This window comes from Cadophora gregata (assembly GCF_030347475.1).
Source record: "Cadophora gregata isolate MNR1 chromosome Unknown scaffold_17, whole genome shotgun sequence".
Taxonomy (NCBI): Eukaryota; Fungi; Ascomycota; class Leotiomycetes; order Helotiales; family Ploettnerulaceae; genus Cadophora; species Cadophora gregata.
In genome coordinates this window covers 644,233-665,002 of record NW_026695940.1, presented here as the reverse complement: position 1 = coordinate 665,002, position 20,770 = coordinate 644,233, and the positions used below count along the sequence as shown (strand labels likewise).

The 20,770-nt window shown below is 48.8% G+C and overlaps 8 protein-coding genes across 8 annotated transcripts; 3 read left to right on the top strand and 5 right to left on the bottom strand.

Annotated features, from left to right (window-relative positions):
* Window positions 1-13: 13 nt before the first annotated feature.
* On the bottom strand, window positions 14-3,666 carry ONS95_006040 (uncharacterized protein). The gene has a single exon (XM_058499477.1). It carries the CDS (start codon window positions 3,206-3,208, stop codon window positions 305-307), a length of 2,904 nt encoding a protein of 967 aa, XP_058350521.1. The 5' UTR covers window positions 3,209-3,666; the 3' UTR covers window positions 14-304.
* Window positions 3,667-5,587: 1,921 nt separating this feature from the next.
* ONS95_006039 (uncharacterized protein) lies at window positions 5,588-6,552 on the top strand (the record flags this gene model as incomplete). The annotated part of the gene is made up of 2 exons (XM_058499476.1): window positions 5,588-5,936; window positions 6,059-6,552. The coding sequence occupies 2 exons, from the start codon at window positions 5,588-5,590 to the stop codon at window positions 6,550-6,552; spliced, it is 843 nt and encodes a 280-aa protein (XP_058350520.1).
* A 364-nt stretch (window positions 6,553-6,916) lies between these two features.
* On the bottom strand, window positions 6,917-8,928 carry ONS95_006038 (uncharacterized protein; the record flags this gene model as incomplete). Its single annotated transcript, XM_058499475.1, has 5 exons — window positions 6,917-7,253; window positions 7,337-8,043; window positions 8,098-8,286; window positions 8,349-8,718; window positions 8,846-8,928. 5 exons carry the CDS (start codon window positions 8,926-8,928, stop codon window positions 6,917-6,919), a joined length of 1,686 nt encoding a protein of 561 aa, XP_058350519.1.
* Window positions 8,929-10,000: 1,072 nt separating this feature from the next.
* Window positions 10,001-13,407, bottom strand: ONS95_006037 (uncharacterized protein). The gene is made up of 10 exons (XM_058499474.1): window positions 12,691-13,407; window positions 11,955-12,219; window positions 11,841-11,906; window positions 11,621-11,768; window positions 11,124-11,570; window positions 10,981-11,068; window positions 10,874-10,931; window positions 10,760-10,821; window positions 10,491-10,706; window positions 10,001-10,442 (listed from the first exon to the last, which is right to left on the bottom strand). The coding sequence occupies exons 2-10, from the start codon at window positions 12,176-12,178 to the stop codon at window positions 10,258-10,260; spliced, it is 1,494 nt and encodes a 497-aa protein (XP_058350518.1). The 5' UTR covers window positions 12,179-12,219; window positions 12,691-13,407; the 3' UTR covers window positions 10,001-10,257.
* A 1,896-nt stretch (window positions 13,408-15,303) lies between these two features.
* Window positions 15,304-16,450, top strand: ONS95_006036 (uncharacterized protein; the record flags this gene model as incomplete). The annotated part of the gene is made up of 3 exons (XM_058499473.1): window positions 15,304-15,421; window positions 15,469-15,623; window positions 15,680-16,450. 3 exons carry the CDS (start codon window positions 15,304-15,306, stop codon window positions 16,448-16,450), a joined length of 1,044 nt encoding a protein of 347 aa, XP_058350517.1.
* Window positions 16,451-17,790: 1,340 nt separating this feature from the next.
* On the bottom strand, window positions 17,791-18,633 carry ONS95_006035 (uncharacterized protein; the record flags this gene model as incomplete). The annotated part of the gene is made up of 1 exon (XM_058499472.1): window positions 17,791-18,633. One exon carries the CDS (start codon window positions 18,631-18,633, stop codon window positions 17,791-17,793), a length of 843 nt encoding a protein of 280 aa, XP_058350516.1.
* A 602-nt stretch (window positions 18,634-19,235) lies between these two features.
* Window positions 19,236-19,575, top strand: TFB5 (TFIIH complex subunit tfb5; the record flags this gene model as incomplete). The annotated part of the gene is made up of 3 exons (XM_058499471.1): window positions 19,236-19,254; window positions 19,331-19,479; window positions 19,528-19,575. The coding sequence occupies 3 exons, from the start codon at window positions 19,236-19,238 to the stop codon at window positions 19,573-19,575; spliced, it is 216 nt and encodes a 71-aa protein (XP_058350515.1).
* Window positions 19,576-19,890: 315 nt separating this feature from the next.
* MRPL16 (mitochondrial ribosomal large subunit component) lies at window positions 19,891-20,752 on the bottom strand (the record flags this gene model as incomplete). The annotated part of the gene is made up of 3 exons (XM_058499470.1): window positions 19,891-20,069; window positions 20,127-20,268; window positions 20,321-20,752. 3 exons carry the CDS (start codon window positions 20,750-20,752, stop codon window positions 19,891-19,893), a joined length of 753 nt encoding a protein of 250 aa, XP_058350514.1.
* Between the last annotated feature and the right edge of the window lie 18 nt (window positions 20,753-20,770).

Here is a 20,770-nt window from a genome sequence, read left to right as displayed (position 1 = left end):
GATGGTGAGAATTATTGGCTTTGTCATTAAAAATGCTTTTACTGTCCATCTATAAATGCAAGACATGAGCTGCGTGATAACTATCCTTTGCAGAATAATCTCAACACTAGCAGATCAGAAGTGAGAGCAGACATCTTCGACACTTCGCTTCCATGCGCATCATGATCCAGCCCTGCTGTTCCACACCAAGGGCCACCGTATTGGAGGTCTCCATCTGCTTCCCGTCACAGAGCGTCTCATGATCTAGAGGCATGTCCTTTCTGCATCTCCAAAAAGGCAGTACTGACTTCACTTTTAGCTACACCTACTCACTGTCATCATCCCACTTCTTAACATCTGGATACGACGCCAACGCCGCCTGTCTTTGTCTAGCGGGCTCGTCCAGTCGGCCCATCACCTTCATCACACTTTCCCTGTACCTAATCCTAAAATACCACGCCACAACATTATGCACACCCTCCGCATTCTTCCACTCATTGCGTATCTCCTCAAAAATAGCAAAGACCGCAAAATCTGTCACAGAGATAGTAGAGCCTGCAATATACGGCGCCTCACGAGCGTAGGCTTCCCAACTCTTGAGCTCGTGCTGAAAGGGCTTGACATTGAAGGGTTGGGCTCGCCATCTCTTTTGCAAGGCGACGGATTGCTGGAGGCGGGTAAACTGGCGACCGATATCGACTTGGGATTTGGGTGGGCTATTGCATTTTGAGCCGTAGACTGCGTCAAGGTAGAGCATGATTGCTAGGTCACCTGTGACAGTAGTTTTGCTGAGGTCGTTGTCGACGAACTTGACGGGCAGGCTTTCTGGGATATCTGGTGCGCCATGATGCGAACTTCCGTCCTTCCATGTAAATGGAGGTGAGAGCTTGCCCTCGGTCCATTCGATATTCAGCTCAGCAAGGTATAGCTTAACACGGAGATCTGCGGTCGCATCTCCAGACAGAAACAGCTTTCGGGCATTGGAGATATGCAGGACATCGAAGCCATCCCCGTAAGATGCCTTCCAGTCAAACTCCGTTGATTGATTTTCTTTGCCAAAAGCTTTGAGCATCATTTCGGCTTCAGGGGTGTTCCCATTGATGACAGCCTTGGCCTTCTCCTTGGTCTTAGCGACAGCGCCTTGGCCCCAGATCTTCTGCTGATCCTTATCGAGATATGTTCCAATGAGCCTGAAAGTCAAAGAGATACGACCACCTTGATAAGCTAGTTCCTCTGCCATCTTCTCACTAGCCAACCTCTTATCCTGCCGAATGCCATGTAGCCAGCGCATGTTTGTGACTAAGCCCATTTTGCACATTGAGTTGTGAGGCAGCCCAGCTCTTGCTGCTTTTCTAGGCGCTACAACATCGGTGGCAGGCTCACTTCCCTTCTGTCTCTTGGTTCGGAAGACCATCGTTCTTTGGGCACCGAGACTGACATTAGCAATGAACGTCTCTGGAACAATATCCAAGGTCTTGTCACTATGCTCCGAGATGTAGTCTGATCCATTTCGATAGAATTGGATCAAGACGTGGTTGACTTGGTGTCCAAGATGCTTCTCGACTTGTTTCTGGATGAGTGAGACGGTTGATGAGAATGGTAATAAAGGTGGCGATTCATCTGCTGGATGGCGATACACCGGAATGCTGCCATCATCGGCAACTGAGCCTTGAACGGCTACCAGGCGTGGGACTTCCCCCCCTTGGTGGGACATCTTCTGCCATTGTACCTCATCGCGAATCTTTTCGAAAATGTCGTCGGCAAGCTCATCATCTAAAAGATTCTTAATGATCGTCGTGTCACCTTCACATAGAAGAGATGATCCATCCTCGCTAGAAGACTCTTGATCAGCCTCAACTACGTAGTCAGGATGTACGGCGATGGCACCCATTGATGCTGTGAGCTTGGCCATTGCTGGGTCTTCTGACTTCATCTCACGACTTGGTGACTCTATATCTTCTTTCTTTGCGGGCGTATCTTCTGTCTCGTTTGCCGTTTTGGGTAAGTCCTCAAGAGCTTTTGTCGCCGCCTCCAGTGTTGCTGTGGTTGACACGTGACCTCTTTCAGACAAAGGTGCTGCAGCTCCAGGTTCTCTTTCTGCTGGCTTCGGCGGGTTTGATGGACGTCGACGAGTTCTTATTTTCTGTCTGACTCTGTCGCGCTTCTTCTCTGGTTCAGCTGCCTTTGAAGGGAGTTGAAGATCTTCTGAGTCATTGCTCTCAGCCCGCTGAGAGCTTCCAGCACTTTCCGCAGCCACAATTGGAGACGCTCCAGTAGAATTCGAGGCTTTCTGTTTCCCTGCCGATCTGTCCTTTTTCAAACTGAGACTGGACATCAACTGCTCGAGTGTAGAATTGGTTCCCTTCTGTCCTGGCCGTGGCTGATTAGTCCTAGGGGGTGGCTGCTTTTTCGCTTTCTCTTGCAGTTCTTGTGCCAGCACCTCACTTGATATAACATCGCAGCCAGTAAATTCAATCAGTCGACGAAGGGCCTCGTCATGCCTCTCCTTGCTCCGGTACCCGAGACAATCCTCAACAATGGTGATAGCATAGCCATGTCGTGCTGCATCCATAGCAGTTGCAAAGACACTTATATTCGTCAGAGCCCCACATATGAATATCTCCGTCACAAACTTGGCCCGTAGTATCTGCACGAGACTTCCATCTCTGAAGGCAGAGTACCACGTCTTTTGAAATATTAGATCTTTTGTTGCATCCATAGCATTCAAAACCACCTGAACAAGATTCGTGTTCGGGGACATGGCTAAAACAACTTGCGGGAGTTTGCCCGGTTTGACTGTGAGATATGTTTCCGTAATTGGGTCATCCTCCTCCTCCAGAGCCAGTAATGCGCCACTCTCTACTGCATGTCCATTGGTTTCTTTCTTCTCCAAGTCATCCTCTGGCTGTGGAACATGTTCTCCAGACTTCCCCAAATTATTATTATCTCCTCGCTTTGCCAAGTTCAACTCGATGTCCGTCACAACGCTCTCGCTCTCTCCATAGGGTTCATTGACTGGCCGCGAGGCCTGGAAGCAACTTCGAATCCATATCACATTGCCTGTAGCTCGGAAATCAGGAACAAGTCCTACTACCTTATCGAGGTAACCTGGAGGTTTTTCGACGGGCAAAGTCGCATCGGGGCCGACGAAGTCGTTTTGAAGATCGAGGACCAGCAGCGCCGAGCGGGTCTGCACAAAAGGCAGGCTTTGAGCATCGATTTGGAACATCTCTGGTGAACTGGAGGGCAAACATCAGTAAGCATTTCACGAGGCAGTCCAAGATGTATTTTAAGAGCCGTCTATCTGCGGCCGGCTGCAGGCGCAAGGATAATACGGAAGTTCAGGGAAGATCTGTGATGCCCACGCGACTTTAATTGGGGACGATGCGGGCTTACAGAAGATAAATTGTGATCTGAATCCTTATTTATCTGCATGCATGGGGCCTCGAGAGCCAGTTCAAAACAGCCGCCAGAATCGCAGAGAGAGCAAGCTGTCACACGGCATGGTTGTTCGATTCTGTAGGTCGGTTACTGGTCCTCATCTGGGCCACGATGATGCAGTGATGAGTTGACTGTCCGACATCTGTCTGCAGCAGGAGGAGAGAGGCAGATGCATCTTAAGAAAGTCAAAAGTCAGGACAGGCACTGAGGCAGGGCCGGGGAGGGTAGGGGAGGGGCGCGGAGGGGAGCGGAGGGGAAGGTTTTCAGAAGTTTGATGGCAGACCAGGGCAAGGCAGGGTAGAGCAGGGCATGGGCATGGCAGACAGGGATAGGGAACGCCGTCGCCGTCGACCGCAGTGCAGTGCAGTGGACGAGCAGCAAGCTGCACGTTACTCGATACGGCTTTTTAATCGTCGATTGCCCTTCTGGACAATTGAGCATAAACGCCCAAAGAAGCTTTTTTGCTGGCTTTATGGAGGGGCAGCGTGTCAGTGAGTGGACCAAGACAAAAGCCAAGAGACCCAATGCTTCTAAAACATCTAGAGGGGAACAGCCGTTGAAACTACATGGAATGGCGCATATAACACCGGAATCGATCACGACCTTTCAAATGCAAAGCCGCCGGCGGTTCTTGAAGTGAAGAGGGCAACTCGACTCACAGAAAGCCGCGTATCTGCACTTCTTCTACTGTTGCAGACTGCGGCTCGGGGACTTGGCAATGGAATACGTCAAACCATCGCACATGCAAAGCCAACGAATTGTCGTTGCAGTCTTGGACCACTTATTACGCCCGAACTGAGAAACAACCCCCTCCATGAACCACACCCCGTCGGCTGCGGCGTTGTGCCGATGTCGACGCCCTAGTCATGATTGGCGCTCTAAGCTCATGGTGGGTGATATCCTGGCAGTCTGCTTCATAGGAGGACGCAAGCACGATTTCCATGCAAGCCCTCGAAGATGCGAGGCTATCTAAGTACCGTATCTCTCGCGACCATCATGGAGGAAGGGGGGAAGGGGAGTGACTCTTCCGGTCGCAGATCTACCTCCGTGGGCAAATTGCCCAGGCGGATGTGCAGATCATTATCGGACACGATGGTTTACGGAGGTAGCAGATACACAAAAAGTACTTTTATCCACTCCTTGATTGCTTTATTCGGCGGTGAGGTTCACGGTGGCTTTTGATAATATGCTTCCACCGCTCGCCTTGTTTGCCAATTTCGCACTCGTTTCGATTTCATCCGATAGCCGATACAAAAAAGCCCTTTTGAGCCATTAGTGATGGCCACATATCATTCCTGACCCTTGACGAGCTGACGATGTTGTTGGTTTTGGGGAGGACAAAGGTGGACGCCGGCTACGAAAACCAATCATTATCAGACAATCGGAAGAACCTTTGCCCCGGCGAGTATTTACATTCGGTTGGTTACCGAAAGCGGTTGTGTATCAAAAGTCTCACTGAGGTTGTGGAAGTCCGTCCTGAACAAGAAGTGCTTGCGAGGAACCTTACCGTGGCCTTCTGTTGTACAAGCTGGGTTCTGTTGTCCAAGTCACACAGACGCTTTGAAGTTTGATCAATCCACGAAAGAGAGAAACGTCTCACCCTTCGTAAACCAACCAATCCCGCTGGACACAACTCGAGAAAGTTGAAGGGGTGCGCCTCACAGATATTTCGAACTTTACCTCCCCGAATGTCCTCGCTTGGCGGCTTCTCCGAGAGAGTCTTGCAGCAGCCACAACAGCTAACGATACACCCTAGGGCGCCTAACTTCACCGCTGTTACCTCCGCACCCGAACGTTGAACCACCACACTTAGTACTTTCCACAGACATGAAACAGCTGAGGTAAAGAACAGGGGGGAAGCCCGCTTGGCCAGTAAATAGGAACCAGCCTCCCTCGTGACCTGAGATCATGTGCTGCTTACATACGCAAGGCTCACATGCCTCGGCTCAGAAAGGCTGCTCGGTTGCTTACCCCGGATTATTCTAACAACATCGAAGCTTGCATTTTGTACCCGTTTTACAATTCTGCATTCTGCATCATAAGAATTTTTAGAATAGGACATCGAAGCATCAATAAACCCAAAATCCTCCAGTCTTCATACGTTCAAGAGCATCATTTCCACATACCAGCATCTCAATACCCCTCCCCAACCCCACCATATTTCACAATGGCGTCTCCCAGCTACAAGTACTTCCTGGTTTCCACGCCACTTCCCAATGTAGCACACGTCCAGATCAACAGACCCTCGAAACTAAACGCCTACCACGAAGAAATGTGGTTCGAAATGAAGACAGTCTTCGACACCCTATCACTCAGCCCCGACGTTCGCGCCATCATCTTCTCCGGCGCAGGCGAGAAGGCTTTCACAGCTGGACTAGACGTACAAGCTGCCAGTCAAGAAGGAGTCTTGAAACAGCAGGAGGGACAGCCCGATGCAGCGAGAGTGGCAGTAGGGATAAAAAGATATGTGCAAGAGTTCCAGGATTGTGTTAGTAGTATTGAAAAGTGCGAGAAGCGTATGTTCATCTCTATTTACTTTGCCTACCAATTACCTTTTCCTGCTTCATTTGATATCCATTCATTCATGACAAGGATGGATTATCACATCTGTAAACTCAAAAGCTAATTCAGAATACAGCCGTAATCTGCGTCCTCCACGGCTTCTCGTTCGGCCTCGCAATCGATATGTCCACCTGCGCCGATATCCGAATCTGCACATCAGATGTAAAATTCGCCGTAAAAGAAGTCGACATCGGCCTCGCCGCCGACATAGGTACACTGACTCGGCTCCCCAAAATCGTCGGCAATCACTCTTGGGTCAAGGATGTATGCCTCACGGCGCGAGTCTTCGGCGCAGAAGAAGCCTACCGAGTCGGTTTCGTCAGCCAGGTGCTTGAGAATAAGGAGAAGGCTGTAGAGACTGCGTTGAAGATGGGAGAGCTATTGGCTAGTAAGAGCCCCGTGGCGGTGCAGAGTACAAAGGAACTGTTGAATCACGCGAGGGATCATACAGTTGCGAGCTCGTTGAGGTACACGGGTGTTTGGAATAGTGCGGCGATTCAGACGGAAGATGTTTCAAAGGCGATGTTGTCGGGCATCAAGAAGACGAAACCAAGGTTCGAAAAGCTATAGAATGAGTTATGTAAATAATGATGTACATGAAAACTGCTGTCGCCGTTTATGGCATGACATATCGTCTTTCAAACTACCAGTTGTACACAAACTTTCTTTTCGAGTTCGGTAAACCTTAGATCGATTGTCAACAATGATTTTCTCGGTACAACACATCTGCCAAAACTGCAGCGTATCATATCCAAACTCGACAAGTATCTAATTCATATAGGTTTAGTCGACATACTGTCGTAATCCTTCTATGTAGCCTTACAAGCGACTCCAGCTGACATGGCCAAATCATTTTGAAAGTGCTGGAGATAATCCTCATTTCGCGCCCGTCTTGGGATCATCACCAATCTCTTCACATCCACTTCGTTCCTCACTATACCTGACCACTTCCCTTCTCCAACACACTCGACTCCTGACTCCCATTACCACTCCCATTACCATTTTCCAACCCTCTCACCTCCCCACCCTTTACACCACCCTGATGCGCCACGCTCCCCACCCTCTCAGCATGCTCCTCCGTATTAACATAATCGACCAACAACTCCCCATGCTTCCCATATATCAACGGCTTATTCCTCGCAGTCTTCACGACATCGAGCCAGCCCCTCCATCCCTTCGTCGTCTTGCGGAATATCGTGTCGATTTCTTCAAGAGAGCGATACGCTGTCTCGGGGTAGAAGAAGTAGACTACAGGAAAGATGAATGCGTTGCTATTTGAAAATCGAACGTCAGTCATTGTCATGCGATTTTGAACTTGGGATGAAGGAAAAGAAGGCAATGGAATGAAGCTTACATGACCGCAAAGATGATATAAGTCTGATACCCAATCGATGTAAACGAAACCGGCGTAATCATAACAACCATGAAATTAAATGCCCAATTCGCACTCGTGCTCAACCCATTGGCAGGAGCTCTGATTTTCAGAGGCACAATCTCAGCCGGATACAGCCAAGTCATACCCAGCCAACCGATAGCGAAGAACGTATTGAAGACGAAGAGCATGACGGCTGAGATAATACCAGGTGCCGAACCACCCCGGTTGACTTGAGACATGTAGTTCATGCCAGCCAGCAAGGCCATGGATCCTGACATACCTGCTGCGCCAAAGAGCATGAGCTGCCGACGGCCGAACCGCTCGATGGTGTAGACGGCGATCCAGGATGCGAGGAAGTACTCGGTTCCGTTCGCTGCGGCGAGGATGCGAGCTGTTGTTCCTCCGAGACCAATGTATTCTTCGTAAATGGTTGCGGCATAGTAAGTAATCAGGTTTATTCCGCTGATCTGTTGAAACACTTGGTTCACGTAACCTAGAACAACGCGGTGGAATTGCCGTTCCGGTCCCATGGTAAAGAGGTCCGCCCATCCATGTTCTTTCATTTCGAGGACGGTGTCTTTGATCATGGTGAACTCGACCTTAACGAGTTGGTCGTCGGCTGGAAGGTCTGCTAAGGCCGAAATGACAGATGTAGCTTCGGCTTCGTTTCCCTTGAGGATGAGCCACTGAAGAAATCAAGTCAGCACACTCCTCAATCATTTCTTTACGGCCTAACTTACTCGAGGGGACTCCGGAAGTTCCATGATGAAAATGAGTAACAGGACCGCGAAAACGATCTGGAATGCAATAGGGAATCGCCACGACACACTGCTGGGCTCGAGGAAAGAGAACCCAAAGTCGATCCAGTAACTTAGTGCTATCCCTCCCGTAATCATAGCTCCTTCGACCATGACCATCTTCCCGCGTTTCTAGATACCAAGTAAGCGAGATGCTCTAAAGATCTCCACAGCATGATGTTCGGTCTTCTTACATGCGACTTCGACGTCTCAGATGCCCAGGTAGGAACCGTCGAGGTATTCATTCCATTCCCAAATCCAGTAATGATTCTTCCGACAATCAAATGTGCCAGAGTGAATGCAGAAGCTTGCAGAACGGCACCGACAATCATGATCGACGAGCCCAAGAAAATCATCTTCCTTCTGCCGAGGATGTCTCCGATGAAAATGGTGATGACGGCACCGACGAAACAGCCGACATTGTAACTGGCAACGGAAATACCTTGGATGGTAGAGATATGCGTGTTGCCTGAGTTGTTTACTGTATCGATTTCGGGGAACTGTTTGACCCAACTTCCGAGGGTGAGAAGCCCTCCCATGACACCTTGATCGTAACCGAAGAGGCTGGATGATGGTTAGCTGGTTTCGTGACAATGTTGACAGCTTTGTGATTTCATCGTCCCAAAGTTGGTTGGTAATATGGAAAGACTTGAGAGTAATACAATGCTTTGAGAGCGAATGGAGTACTTACAGGAAGTCAAGACCAGCAATGATATTGATAGCCAGAGTCAACTTCTGACCACGAAGGCCGAAGTATCTCCCGCCCCCAAACATGACGACTCTTTGCTCGAAGCAAAAAATAAAACCACAGCGAAATATAAACCCGGTGTTCAAAAGTGGAGGATAGTAGGATAATGAGAAGTATTTGACACAATGTCAAGAATAAGAGTAGTCTGAAATATCTGTCAACAACCAGTTGGGAAGCCATGGATCTCTTATTCGAATGAGAAGACCGTTTCCACAAGCAGCGCTTGTACACATTGGTATATTCCGAGAGCAGATCACCTAGTCAAGTGTGACGGAATACCTCCCGCCAGACATGACCCCTACTCCATGCACCAAACAAACTTCCCTCCATTGCTTCTCCATCCTCTTCCCCACAGAAGAATAATCCTAGCCTGTCTCCACAGGTACACATCTCGAACTGACTCGTTCCGGTTATATAGCGCTTTCGCATGGCAACGAGGAAAGAAAGCCTCCAGACACCAACCCGCTTGTAATCCGTAGTGAAGGATCGACCTGGAATATTCGTACCAAAAGTCCAAGTCAGAATATCTTAGCATCAAGCTTGACATTCATTTGATTTGCATCTGGGAGTAGTTTGGTGGCGTATTTAGACTATGAATAACTCCCGTCGGAAGGGCGTCCGGTTTTCGTTGCTGCTTGCCCGTCAGGACGTCAAAGGCGGGGAAACTCGCCCCAGCCAAGCTCTTCTCCCCTTCGGGTTTCCAGAACGGGGATGCCGCACGCCATGTTTTGAGGAACCCCATCTTCGGCTAAGTATAAAAGGGGGGTGAACATACAGGGATACTCGGCTTTCGTGCCGTTATGAACTAAATGAAAATATGGCATGTTGTTAAGTGTTTTAACACTGTACCGCAAATTTAGATTTGAGCAGTTTGCCTTACGTGAAAGCATGCTGGAGATGAGAATACGTAACTCGGCATCTGAGGCATGCCAGATGAGGGAATCCGGGCAACAAGTTTCCAAGTTGACGTTCAGTGTCACAAGAACCACAACAACATCCAGCCATATACCTAGCATGCCAAGGTATGAGGAGACAGACTCTGTTCAGGGGTCCAGAGGCTGCTAATTCACAGTTTCGGTAGGAGGAAAAAAAGGTTGGTCGCTAGTATGCAGGACTTTCGTTTATGCTAATTGCTGAGAGACAAAGTATCTAGCTAGCTCAAACATTTGTTGTCCTGTGCATATCCACCATTTTGGTAGCAAACTCGCAAGATAAGAAGCAGATAAGGTAAAGCAACCCGTCATCTATGATCAAAAGATGAGCCAACGAGCAGAACCCAACTAATGAACACCGACCCATTGTCTGTCATCCAAATAGAAAGTTGACAGAGACGAAGTCCAATTTAGGTAACTCCTTTACCATGCACCGCCTCCACCACTTCCCCCATTGTAATCGTCGCCAGTAGTAGCAGCAGCAAAGCCGCTATCACCTGAGCCGAAGGCATCAGCATTGTTGGAGAAACCACTGTCCCCTCCTCCGAAGCCGTCGCCCCCGAAACCAGTATTGCCACCTTCATCCTTTGGAGGTTGGGTGCATTTGACTATTCAATATTAATACTATTTTACTAGTTGCTTGTAGACAGGCTTACCTTTGGTATGGCCCATCTCGTTGCAATTCGAGCACTTGACACGAGACCAATCCTTTGGTTGAGGGCATTCCTTGCTCATATGACCAATACCATCGCAATTGCGGCAGATAAGTACCTTTTCGTTGGTACAATCCTGCTTTCGATGGCCAGTCTCTCCGCAATTGTGGCACATACCACCTCCGCCTCCCTGAGGGCAGTCACGGCTAAAATGGCCCACTATTGGCTCCTTAGTGCATGTTCTCTGTGTGTATATGTTGAGCAAGACTTACCTTCATTACATTTCTTGCATTCAACACCTTCAGCAGAGCGAGGCTCTGGGCACTCCTTGGAGCTGGTAACAGTGTTAGCACATAAAATAACTTCCAAAGTTGTGACTGCCATACCTGTGACCGGACTTCTTGCAATTTCGGCAGGCGAACTTGTCAGGGCGAGGGACTGGGCCTATGTATGGTTAGCTAATACTTTGTTAATGCGTGACGAGAGAACATACAATCACGAACACGGTGTCCAATCTGATCACAGTTGTAGCACTGCACTTGTGCGCGGTCCTTCTCCATCTTCTCTTCAGGGCAAGATTTCTGCGATCTCTTTAGTATTTGGTTTCACCGAGGGATCAAGGGCACTTGAACGAACCTGAGTATGACCAAGCTCATCGCAGTTTGAGCATTTCGGCATCTTGCAATCAATTGGTTGACCTGCATCAGCCAATCGCTCAAGGTTCTCCTCTGGGGTTGTTGGCCAAATTTCCATCTCCTTGGGAGCACGGGGCTTATCGGACCAACGCCAGGAGATAGAATACTTCTTGCCAAGGTTACCTTGTAGGTCCATGTTGGTGTAAGTGGAGCTCAGCTCCTTCTCAATGGCAATGAGATAGATAGGAACTTCTTGGGTGCGGAAGGCTTCCTCGAGTTGGACGTAAGTAACATCGGGGCATGCCTTGACATACATGTCGACGGAATCCTTGACATCGTCAAGCTCGCGTTCAGAAACGGCTTGCTTGATCATCTGCCAGGCGACCTCACCCGAGACGTCCTTGATGTCGCTGCGGTCGATCTTGCGGGGATTCTTGCAACCAACGATCTACCACACGACTTAGAGTCTGAGTATGACGTATCAATGAGGTTACTTACTTCATGTCCTTCCTCGCAGCAGTTTTTACAAATTGAGGGAGGCTTGTCTGGGCAATCGGTAGCACGGTGGCCGACCTTCTCGCAGATTCGACAGGTGCCAGAGAATTCTCGAGGAACAGCTTCATTTGTGCACTCCTTGCTGGTGTGTCTGGAAATATCGCGTTTAGCTTAATGTCCTAAGACAATGCGATGAAATTGGAATGGTAGGTACGGTACATACCCTTCTTGACCACAGTTGAAGCATGGACGAGGCTTGGCTGGGTTTGGGCAGTCACCCTTCATGTGTCTAGCAGCCGATCAGCACATTATCAAGATATTACTTGGACAAAATTACCCCTCCTGACCACAATTGAAGCAGCCTCCCGAAGGACCACCTCCACCGCCACCAGAGTCACCGAAGGCATCACCGCCGCCGAAACCATTACCATCAAAGGCACCACCAGCATTGTTACCGCCATCGCCGAAAGAACCATTGGTAGGATCATTGAAGGTCGTAGCAGGTCCGGCGTCCCAACCACCACCACCACCACCACCAGCCGCATGAGTGTCCCAAGACATCTTGACCTGAGCGTTGTTGCAAGAGAAGACTGGTTATCCGTCTGCGGAAATGAGATATGGTTAGCGCTGTGATAAGATGAAATAATCTTGCGGGAAGGTGAAAGTGATTGAGGAGAAGAGAGTTCGACCACGTGAAGAAGATTTGCCAGTCAATAGAGAATGCGGCCGCTCCTAGAAAGTGAGGGGAGATGATACCAGGTGTGATGGGAGAAACGTGGTGGAAATCGTAAGATAAAGTGTGTGGGAAGAACGTGTTTATTGACAAGACGTGTTGATTAACCCAAAGTAAACAGACCAAGGTTGGGAGCGCGACGAACAGGTAGAGGGTGAAACACGTCACAGGGAACTAGACGCTCTCCTGGCAGACCAAGGGGGAGGAAGAGAAAAGGAGAAGATATCGTGCTGTGCTGTGCTCAAGGATACCGCGAATCTCAAGTGGAGACGAGGATTTGCGCGCCAGGCTGGGAGAGGGGGCCGAGGACGTGGAGGAAGGCGGAAGGGGAGCAACTTACAATTAACAGATTGTACTTCTTCGATACTTACCTCGCGAAGGACTCACGAGATAACGGTGAGGATCTTGAGGGTGGGATTGAAGGGTAGAAGAAGAATGGTTGTGGGAAACGAAGCAGCGGGAGCTTTTGTAGACCGTAAGCGAGCAGAAGTTGCCTGACCTCTGGCTGGGAAGGAACCTGCTATTGCTTTCTCCTCTAGCGTCATGCGGTCCATTCTCCCATCGCCTAACTATTCACTTTGGCAGAATAGGGCAAGGTGAGAAAAAGACTGCTTCTTGATGGGCATAGGTATGCTTATGTATATTTATAGATTAATACATATGTTTGTATGTAGTGATTAATCCAAGAAGGATGAGTGTGTACATGCAATTGCATGTGGAAAATCCATGACAATAAGACAACGCGGAGACCTAGGGGTTTGCGACAGCACTCACGGCAACACTGGATCTATCCATGCCGTGACTTAGTTATGCCAAGAAGAATCTCAGTAAGTCATGCAAAATCTGAACGATATACATCGCTGGCATGCTGGCTTGAAGCCTAGATTGCGAGTGCAAGTCGCTGATAACGGACAGGTCTTGCAACCTACCCTATCTCTATGAAGCCGCCTTCCAGAGACATCGATGAGGGAGAGATGGAACGTAGAGATGGCATGGAAAGAACAGAGCAGATCAACACGAGGCTCGACAAGATCAGCAACACACTACACAATTCCCACATGTAGCAGCAGAAGCATGCAGCGAATCATCCAAGAAGTCATGAGAATGAACAAGGCACATAAACACACTCAAGAATCCTCTCCTACCACCAGCAAATTTGCGCAGACGAATCAGGTGGCCAATTTCAACACTAGCATACGGCTCTCGCATCTTTGGCTGTCGCTGACTGCTTTTAAAAAGATGGATAGCCATTGGTAGTCTTAGATTCAGAGCTTAGCGTCGCACTTTACATATGGTGTGGCGTGATCGGAAGCATAACACTCGAGTAAGGCGCTGATATGTGCTTGGATAGAGCCAGGGGATGAACAATTGGCTGACAAGATCTGTGAGTTCTTTCTTGGAAGGATTGGATCCTGGAACTAGTGTTCCAAGCTCGCCCAAGTACTGCGAGCAATTGCTCAGCTGCTCCTATTGGAGTGAGGAAACGAACAGCTGGAAGCGGTCAAGAGTCTGAAGCTCCTACGAACCAGAAAGCGTTGTTGCACACCAGTTAAAGGATCCAATCTACTTGGCTATAGATCCAGAAGTCTGTCAACTCTGTCCATGCCTGCAGATGTTATGTGTGCGCCAGGACATTATGCCCTCGCCCAGATGTTTAGTCCTTGGTCGAAGACGTCAGGGAGGGACCAAGAACACAAGACTGAAGACTGCCGCCAGCTTCAATTCCAAAGAGACATCACAAAGGTTGGAATATATTTCGATTGAAAAATTTCCTTTCTTTTTAAAATACATTAAGAAATGTTAAGCCATCAAGAAAGCAAGGAAATTTTTGGGCTTGACTTCTCCTCTTTAGCTTGTAGTCGAGGCCCTAGGAATCTTCAGGCATGATTCAACAATGAATTCTGTTCCAGTGGCAGCTTCCTACGAGAAAAGTAGTGGCGTGTCCCCCGTATGAGAATAGGGGAGGTGCACCCGAGACTTCAGCATAAAGCTGTGGCAGAAAGAGATGTACACTTAAAACATTCCATTTGTCTGCCCCTCCAATATAGTATGGGAATCTGAGAACAAAGTCGATTTTTCAGTAAAGACAAAGACGTGCCCCGAACGTTGAAGGATGCTGTCGCGAGGAACCCTCTGGGCTTCTCAAGAACAGGCACGAAAAGGAAACGCCCCCATATACGGCAAATGCCAAAAGGGCCAGAGCAGGAAAGTCTGGAATGTTGGGTCTATGGAGCGGCACTCATTACCGTGCTTCAGGAGCTACTCCCGCTTTCAGCTATTGCTGTCATGGCACTGAACCACAACTTCTCCATCACAGTTGAAAGTTGCAAGTTAACTTTAGAGGAGAAAGCTCCTGAGGAAGTGTCGTCAATTTTACCACAAAAGATTACAAGGGAGAGCTAAGATTGTGCCAGCCAGTCACAATTCGAGGTTTCCTTTCAAGGTCCATATTTTGTTTGTGGCTCGAGCGCCTCCACGCCCAGGGCCAGGGAGGAAGCCTCCATCCGCCTAAGCACTGCGCTGGAACGGCGTCCTGACTCCTGACAAATTCAGTTGTCTCTGGAAATGTCGCGGGGCCTGTTGCCCCGAGAAGGAGCTTGAACAAAAGACCCCTGGCATGACTTTCGCTGTGAGTTATTGGACAAAACGCACATTAAAGCTTGACATCATCACTGAGTTACATTTCAGCGAGCATATCTCCAATGTCTCGACCCGTGTTGGTGACTCCTCCCCGTGTTTACAAAGTCTTGTCTGTGGTTGTTCCCTGCAGCTTTCAAAGAGCTCTCCCACTCTTGGGTCAGAGGGGCAAAATGAACCCCGCAATGCCAATTGCGCCATAGGACATAAAGGTAGGTCATTTTCCTCTGTCTACTTTTTTCTTTGTGCCATTCCAATTGCAAGAACAAGCCCATTGTCAACGTTACAAACATATACATATACCCCTATTTTCAAGATGTCTCCTCCAGAAGGTCTTCCAAAGATGCAATACAGATTCCTCGGCCGCTCAGGTCTACAGGTTTCTGCCATCTCTCTGGGAGGATGGCTCACATACGGTGGCCACGTTGAGAGTGGTAAGTAATGAGAAGCTCGTTTAGAAGCAAAGGCTCATTTCGAAAAGACAACACTTTCGCCTGCATGAAGGCAGCATACGATGTTGGGATCAACTTCTTCGATTGTGCTGAGGGGTACAGCGGGGGAGAGTCCGAGCGCGTGATGGGCCAGGCAATCAAGAAGTTTGGCTGGAAACGCAACGATCTTGTTATTTCCACCAAGGTATAACCTTTCCTATTCCCCAAAATCTTTCAAATTCGCCAATTGACAATTTGCAGATCAACTGGGGAGCTTCCCACGGCGAGAACCCAGTCAACAACGTTGGCCTCTCACGAAAACACATAATCGAAGGCACGAACAACGCACTCGAACGTCTCGGTCTCGAATACGTTGATTTGATCTACGCACATCGCCCAGACCGCTACACGCCCATCGAAGAGACAGTCCGCGCATTCAACTATCTGATTAACACAGGCAAGGCTTTCTACTGGGGCACATCTGAGTGGAACGCAGACGAGATCGCAACAGCATGGCGCTACGCCGATAAGTTGAACCTGATCGGCCCGGTCATGGAACAGCCTCAATACAACATGCTTGCGCGCACAAAAGTCGAGACCGAGTTTGCACACCTTTATGAGGAGACTGGACTGGGACTCACCATCTTCTCGCCTCTCAAGATCGGTATTCTTACCGGAAAGTACAACGACGGAATCCCCAAGGATTCCCGCCTGGGAAGCAGCAACGACCCATTCGTTATTGGCATGAACAAGCGATTCGGCGACGAGAGCTGGAAGAAAGATATCGAGATCGTGGCAAAGCTCAAGCCTGTTGCTGACAAGCTAGGCATTACGCAAGCTTCGCTGGCTATGGCTTGGGTCTTGAAGAACAAGAATGTCAGTTCTGCTATTACTGGAGCAAGTCGCCCAGAGCAGATTTACGATAGTGTTAAGTCGCTCAATGCGATTGAAAAGTTGACACCCGAGATTATGGCCGAGATTGATGAGATTTTGGGCAACAAGCCTGCAGAGATGATTAGAAGGTTCAACTAGATGAACGACATTAAAGAGTTGGAGATATACAAAAGCCGCACTTTCAACCACTTTTGGGTGTCTATTTCGTCGTGACCCTGATGATCTGTTCAAGCTTAAATCTGATTTCAATCGAAGCACAGGCGCCATGATCCGCCACGCAATGATTACTCTACATATGTATGCCACCAAGCTCTACCAAGCTCTTCCAACCCTCACAATTGGCAGACCACCTGTAGCCAGTAACGAAGCTCACAACTTGCAGAACTAGCTCCGTTCCACAGCTTATTCTAAGCCCGCTCCAATCCCGCTGCAATCCCGCCGCTACCATAACTCCTACTGTAGAATTCTCCACCCTTTCCCGTCAAGCTCTTACCATCCCGGCCCCAGACTCAAGCTTGCAGACTGCAGTGTGAGTCACATTAACTCTAGATTCACTCGTGTCTCTATCCTTAACATGCCGGGCTTTCTTAAAATTCTCGGCTGATATGTCCCCAAAGGGGGCTAGAAAGGGGGGCGGCGGAAGTTGCTAAGCGAGTTTGTTTGTTGATTTGTTTTGGGGGAAGGTGAGAAGGAGATGCCAAGGAAGAAAGCTGGAATAGGTTCGGAGGGACTGGATAATGCTAAGAGTCTGATGAACACTCGAATTAAATACTGTTAAAGAGTGAGACTCGATTAGCTGTGATGATATGGTATGTACGACCTTCCGAGTATTCATTTACGTAGGGTTTTATTTACACAGCGAGAAATGATCAGCTGATAGCTTTCTCGGCATCTCAAATTGAGGCTCGTTTCTCTGATCTTATGTTACCAAGCTGTGAGAGGAATTTGGAAAAAGCAGTTCGAGTTCTTCTTGATCTTCATGTGCAACTCGCACAAGCTGCGGAAGTGGAGCGGCAGTAGGAGTGGAGGGACTCGTAGTGGAGGGCATTCTCTAGGAAGCGGTGGATCTCGAGGAGGTAAGAATGTTTGTTACTGAAATTGAGCGAGTAGAGAGAAACTTCATTCTCGCTTGAATGAATCGTCGACGGGAGGATGGTGAGGGATATAAGAAAGTGGAAGTGGAATTGTCATGGATGGACTCAGGTTATGACACAATTCTCAATTCCGAACGCCAGGAAGTTTGAGAGCTTTATGGATGGCTATTATTTTGTATACATATGTCATTTCCATAATGTTGTTGTTACATTTTGTAGTAAACCATAAATACCTACCAAATCCAAATCCAGCGCCTGGCTAACCTTCCGAAATCATTAATATGTACCCAAATATTCCATCCAGTATGTACTCCGATATGCCCGTTCCCATATGCCCCATCTCATATGTCCAGTTGTACATCATGTCGTCAAAACGTGTCACATCTACTCCGTAGATGTATCCCTCCTAGGCGGAGCAGTCACAACAGGGGCCGGCCTCGTCATCTCCAAATCAGCCCAGCTTTCGGTTCCCCCATTATTCCTATTCTCATTTCTATTCGTCTCCTCATGATATCCCGGCGGGTCCTGTCCCAGTGTCGGGGTCGGTCGCTCAATCGTATTCATCTCCACCGGCTGCCCACTCCCGGGTCTCGAGTCTCCGGAAACCTCCATAACAGCAACTCCATCATTGCTTCTTAAACTCGGTGGTTTCGATCCGGGTCTATAAGGCGGCGGCGCCTCTCCCCTCTCATTCAACCCCTCGGTCCTCTCATCCAACCAAGCCGCACCGCGCCCCTCTCCGGATCCCAAACCACCAGCATGAGCCCTTCGCATTGCGCCTCTCCCCATGCCAAATCGATTGCGGAGTCCTTCGACATCTTCTGCAAGTGCGCGCTGCGAGTTGGATCGCATAATGGCGGCTTTTTGCTTCTTGCGTTTGCCAATGTAGAGCATGGTTAGTACGAAGAGGACTACAACAACAGCGACGATTATGAAGTAGTAGTTGAACATGCCAGCGGTGTTGCGGCCATCGTTGTTGTCTCCTGCAGACGACGATGATGATGCGGGAGAGGCGCTTTGCGTGGGTGAGGGAGAGGCATTGGATGTCGTTGATGTTTGGAGTGTACTGGAACTGAGTGAAGTTGCGAAGTTCGAGGGGCTCGAGGATGCGGGGTCTGTGATCTGTGCGAAGGAGGAGGAGGGGAGAATCGTCGAGAGAAAGAGCACCGCGGAGGATAAATGGAGAGAACGGAAGCACAAGCAATTTTTCCTCCTTCTCGAGGCCATGTTCGTCTATCTGTATATTTCGTAGAGTGTTAAGAGTTATTGGAAAGGCGAGAGCTTATGAAGCAGAGCTCAATCCTGGTGCTATGGGCTGGGCTTGGAGAGCTTCATTAGCGTTTCGTCAAGTCCATGGAGAACAAGGCGACTCGAAGATGAAGTTCCCCGATGTTTGACGTGAAACAGAAACAAATGTGAGAATGAGCAGAGATAGAAGAGAACCAAAACCAGGATTTTATCATCGTAGTGAGAATGGATGAATCAAGCAGGCGAATTTTGCTCAGTCATTTATCAGCACGGCACTTTCAATCCCTCATCGTCATTCGATCATTTGAGAACCCCAAACTTCGGATGTGCCGGGATGGCAAAAGCTTGGGGTGAAATGGCTGCCCCTCAATCCCTCATTCGATGGAATGGACAGTGAGAACTTAAACTGCCATCCCTGTAAACAGACCTTGCGAGCAAGCTAAGAATGCCGCTTCAGCCTTCTACCGAGTGGAAAACAAGACAATCAAGATCGACATCGACCTCTACGGCTCTAGATCCTGCTTCCCCAAGATCAATACAAAGATCCCTTCTACAACTTGAACACATACCAAAGGATCAAGATGCCGAGAGCTATCAGAGGTAAGGAAAACCCAGAATTTCCCCACCAAAAGTAGACTGTCCTGTTGTGCAGTATATATTAACGTTATCAAATCAGGTGTCCTGGTGGAGTGCGACCCATCTATCAAGTCCATCATTGTCAAGATCGATGCCGGAGATCACGCTTTCATTGTTGAAGAGCTTGATGATCAGACCTTGGTGATCAAAGAGAATATGCTGGCAATTCTGAAGCAGAAATTGGACGATGTTGGTTGATCGTGTTTGTCAGGTGTGTGGCAAGACTAACATGACTAGATTCTGAAAGAGACTCAAGCTGTTGCGGATGAGTCAGATATGGATTAGAGAGGGGTCAACTCTGGGGGAGCTGTAGGTGTTTCTCTGATTTGGGCGTGGCGTTTATGGGCATGGAAATGGGAAACGGGCATGGTAGCGGGCGTCGGGCAGGAAGGTCGTTCATGAATCATATAGCTTGGTGTAGTAAAAGCATCTACAACTGTGCACACCATTTCTTTAAATGCTTCACGAGGGGCATGTTTCCAGACAAGTGGTTTCCAAGTAACTTTCACATGCGAGTCTCTAACTCCTGGTGTCTGATCTTGAAGCCATATTATTTGGCTCTCGTATTGTACACTTTATACATGATCTACTGTGAGAAGATTACGCTTCTGGCGGTGTAGATGTAGGTATGGTAGTTGAGCTTGTTTCCGCTGCTCCAGCACCTGGCATAGGCAGAGGAACCTTCCTTCTGGGCCTCTTGAGCTCCGCCAAAGTAACCCCATCCAACTTTGTAATTCCTACAACTGGTGGATCTCCTTTCTTTACGAACTCGTACATTCCTATGATCCCACTGTCAGTGTTATTCCTTACAAGACTCAATGCTGAGAGGTACTGACCAGGCATCTTGTTCCCTGCTATTCGGAAAGCATCCCTCGCTACTTGCTCGTGAATATCTCCTTTCAACTCGAAGATGACCTTGCTAACAGCAATTCTGGACGCCCAATGATCGAAACTTCCCTTTCCCTTTCCCATACGGACCTGCAAATACATTAGATCAAGCTCTCTCGATCCCCGACAGACCATAACATACCTCATTACCACTGCTATACACACCGATACTTGCACAGACTCTCTTGTACAACCGGTAACGCATTCCCTTTAGTCGAACTTTTATAGCATCCTCTCCAATCTTCAATTGTGATGCGCTAACCCGGCGATGGTGATCTGCCATCCTTAACCCATAGTCGCCCCAAACCATCGTCGTTCCTCTTGCTGAACCTCCCGTTGGCACACGAGGTCGACCTTTCCGCGAACGCTTCTTCTCTGGCATCGTAGGGAGCAGCCAATTCCCAGCACGGGCTGTTGTACTCGAGAAAGGACGGCGGAGAAATGAGGCATTTGGAGATGGAGCTGCCTGGTTGGACGAAGCGATTAGAGCTGCACTGACTGGCCGCAAAGGCGTTGAGGCTATTGAGAGCCTGCCGAGATGAGCAGTTAAGCTCGACACATTTCGGAGCTTCATGGTTGTGAAATAACTTGG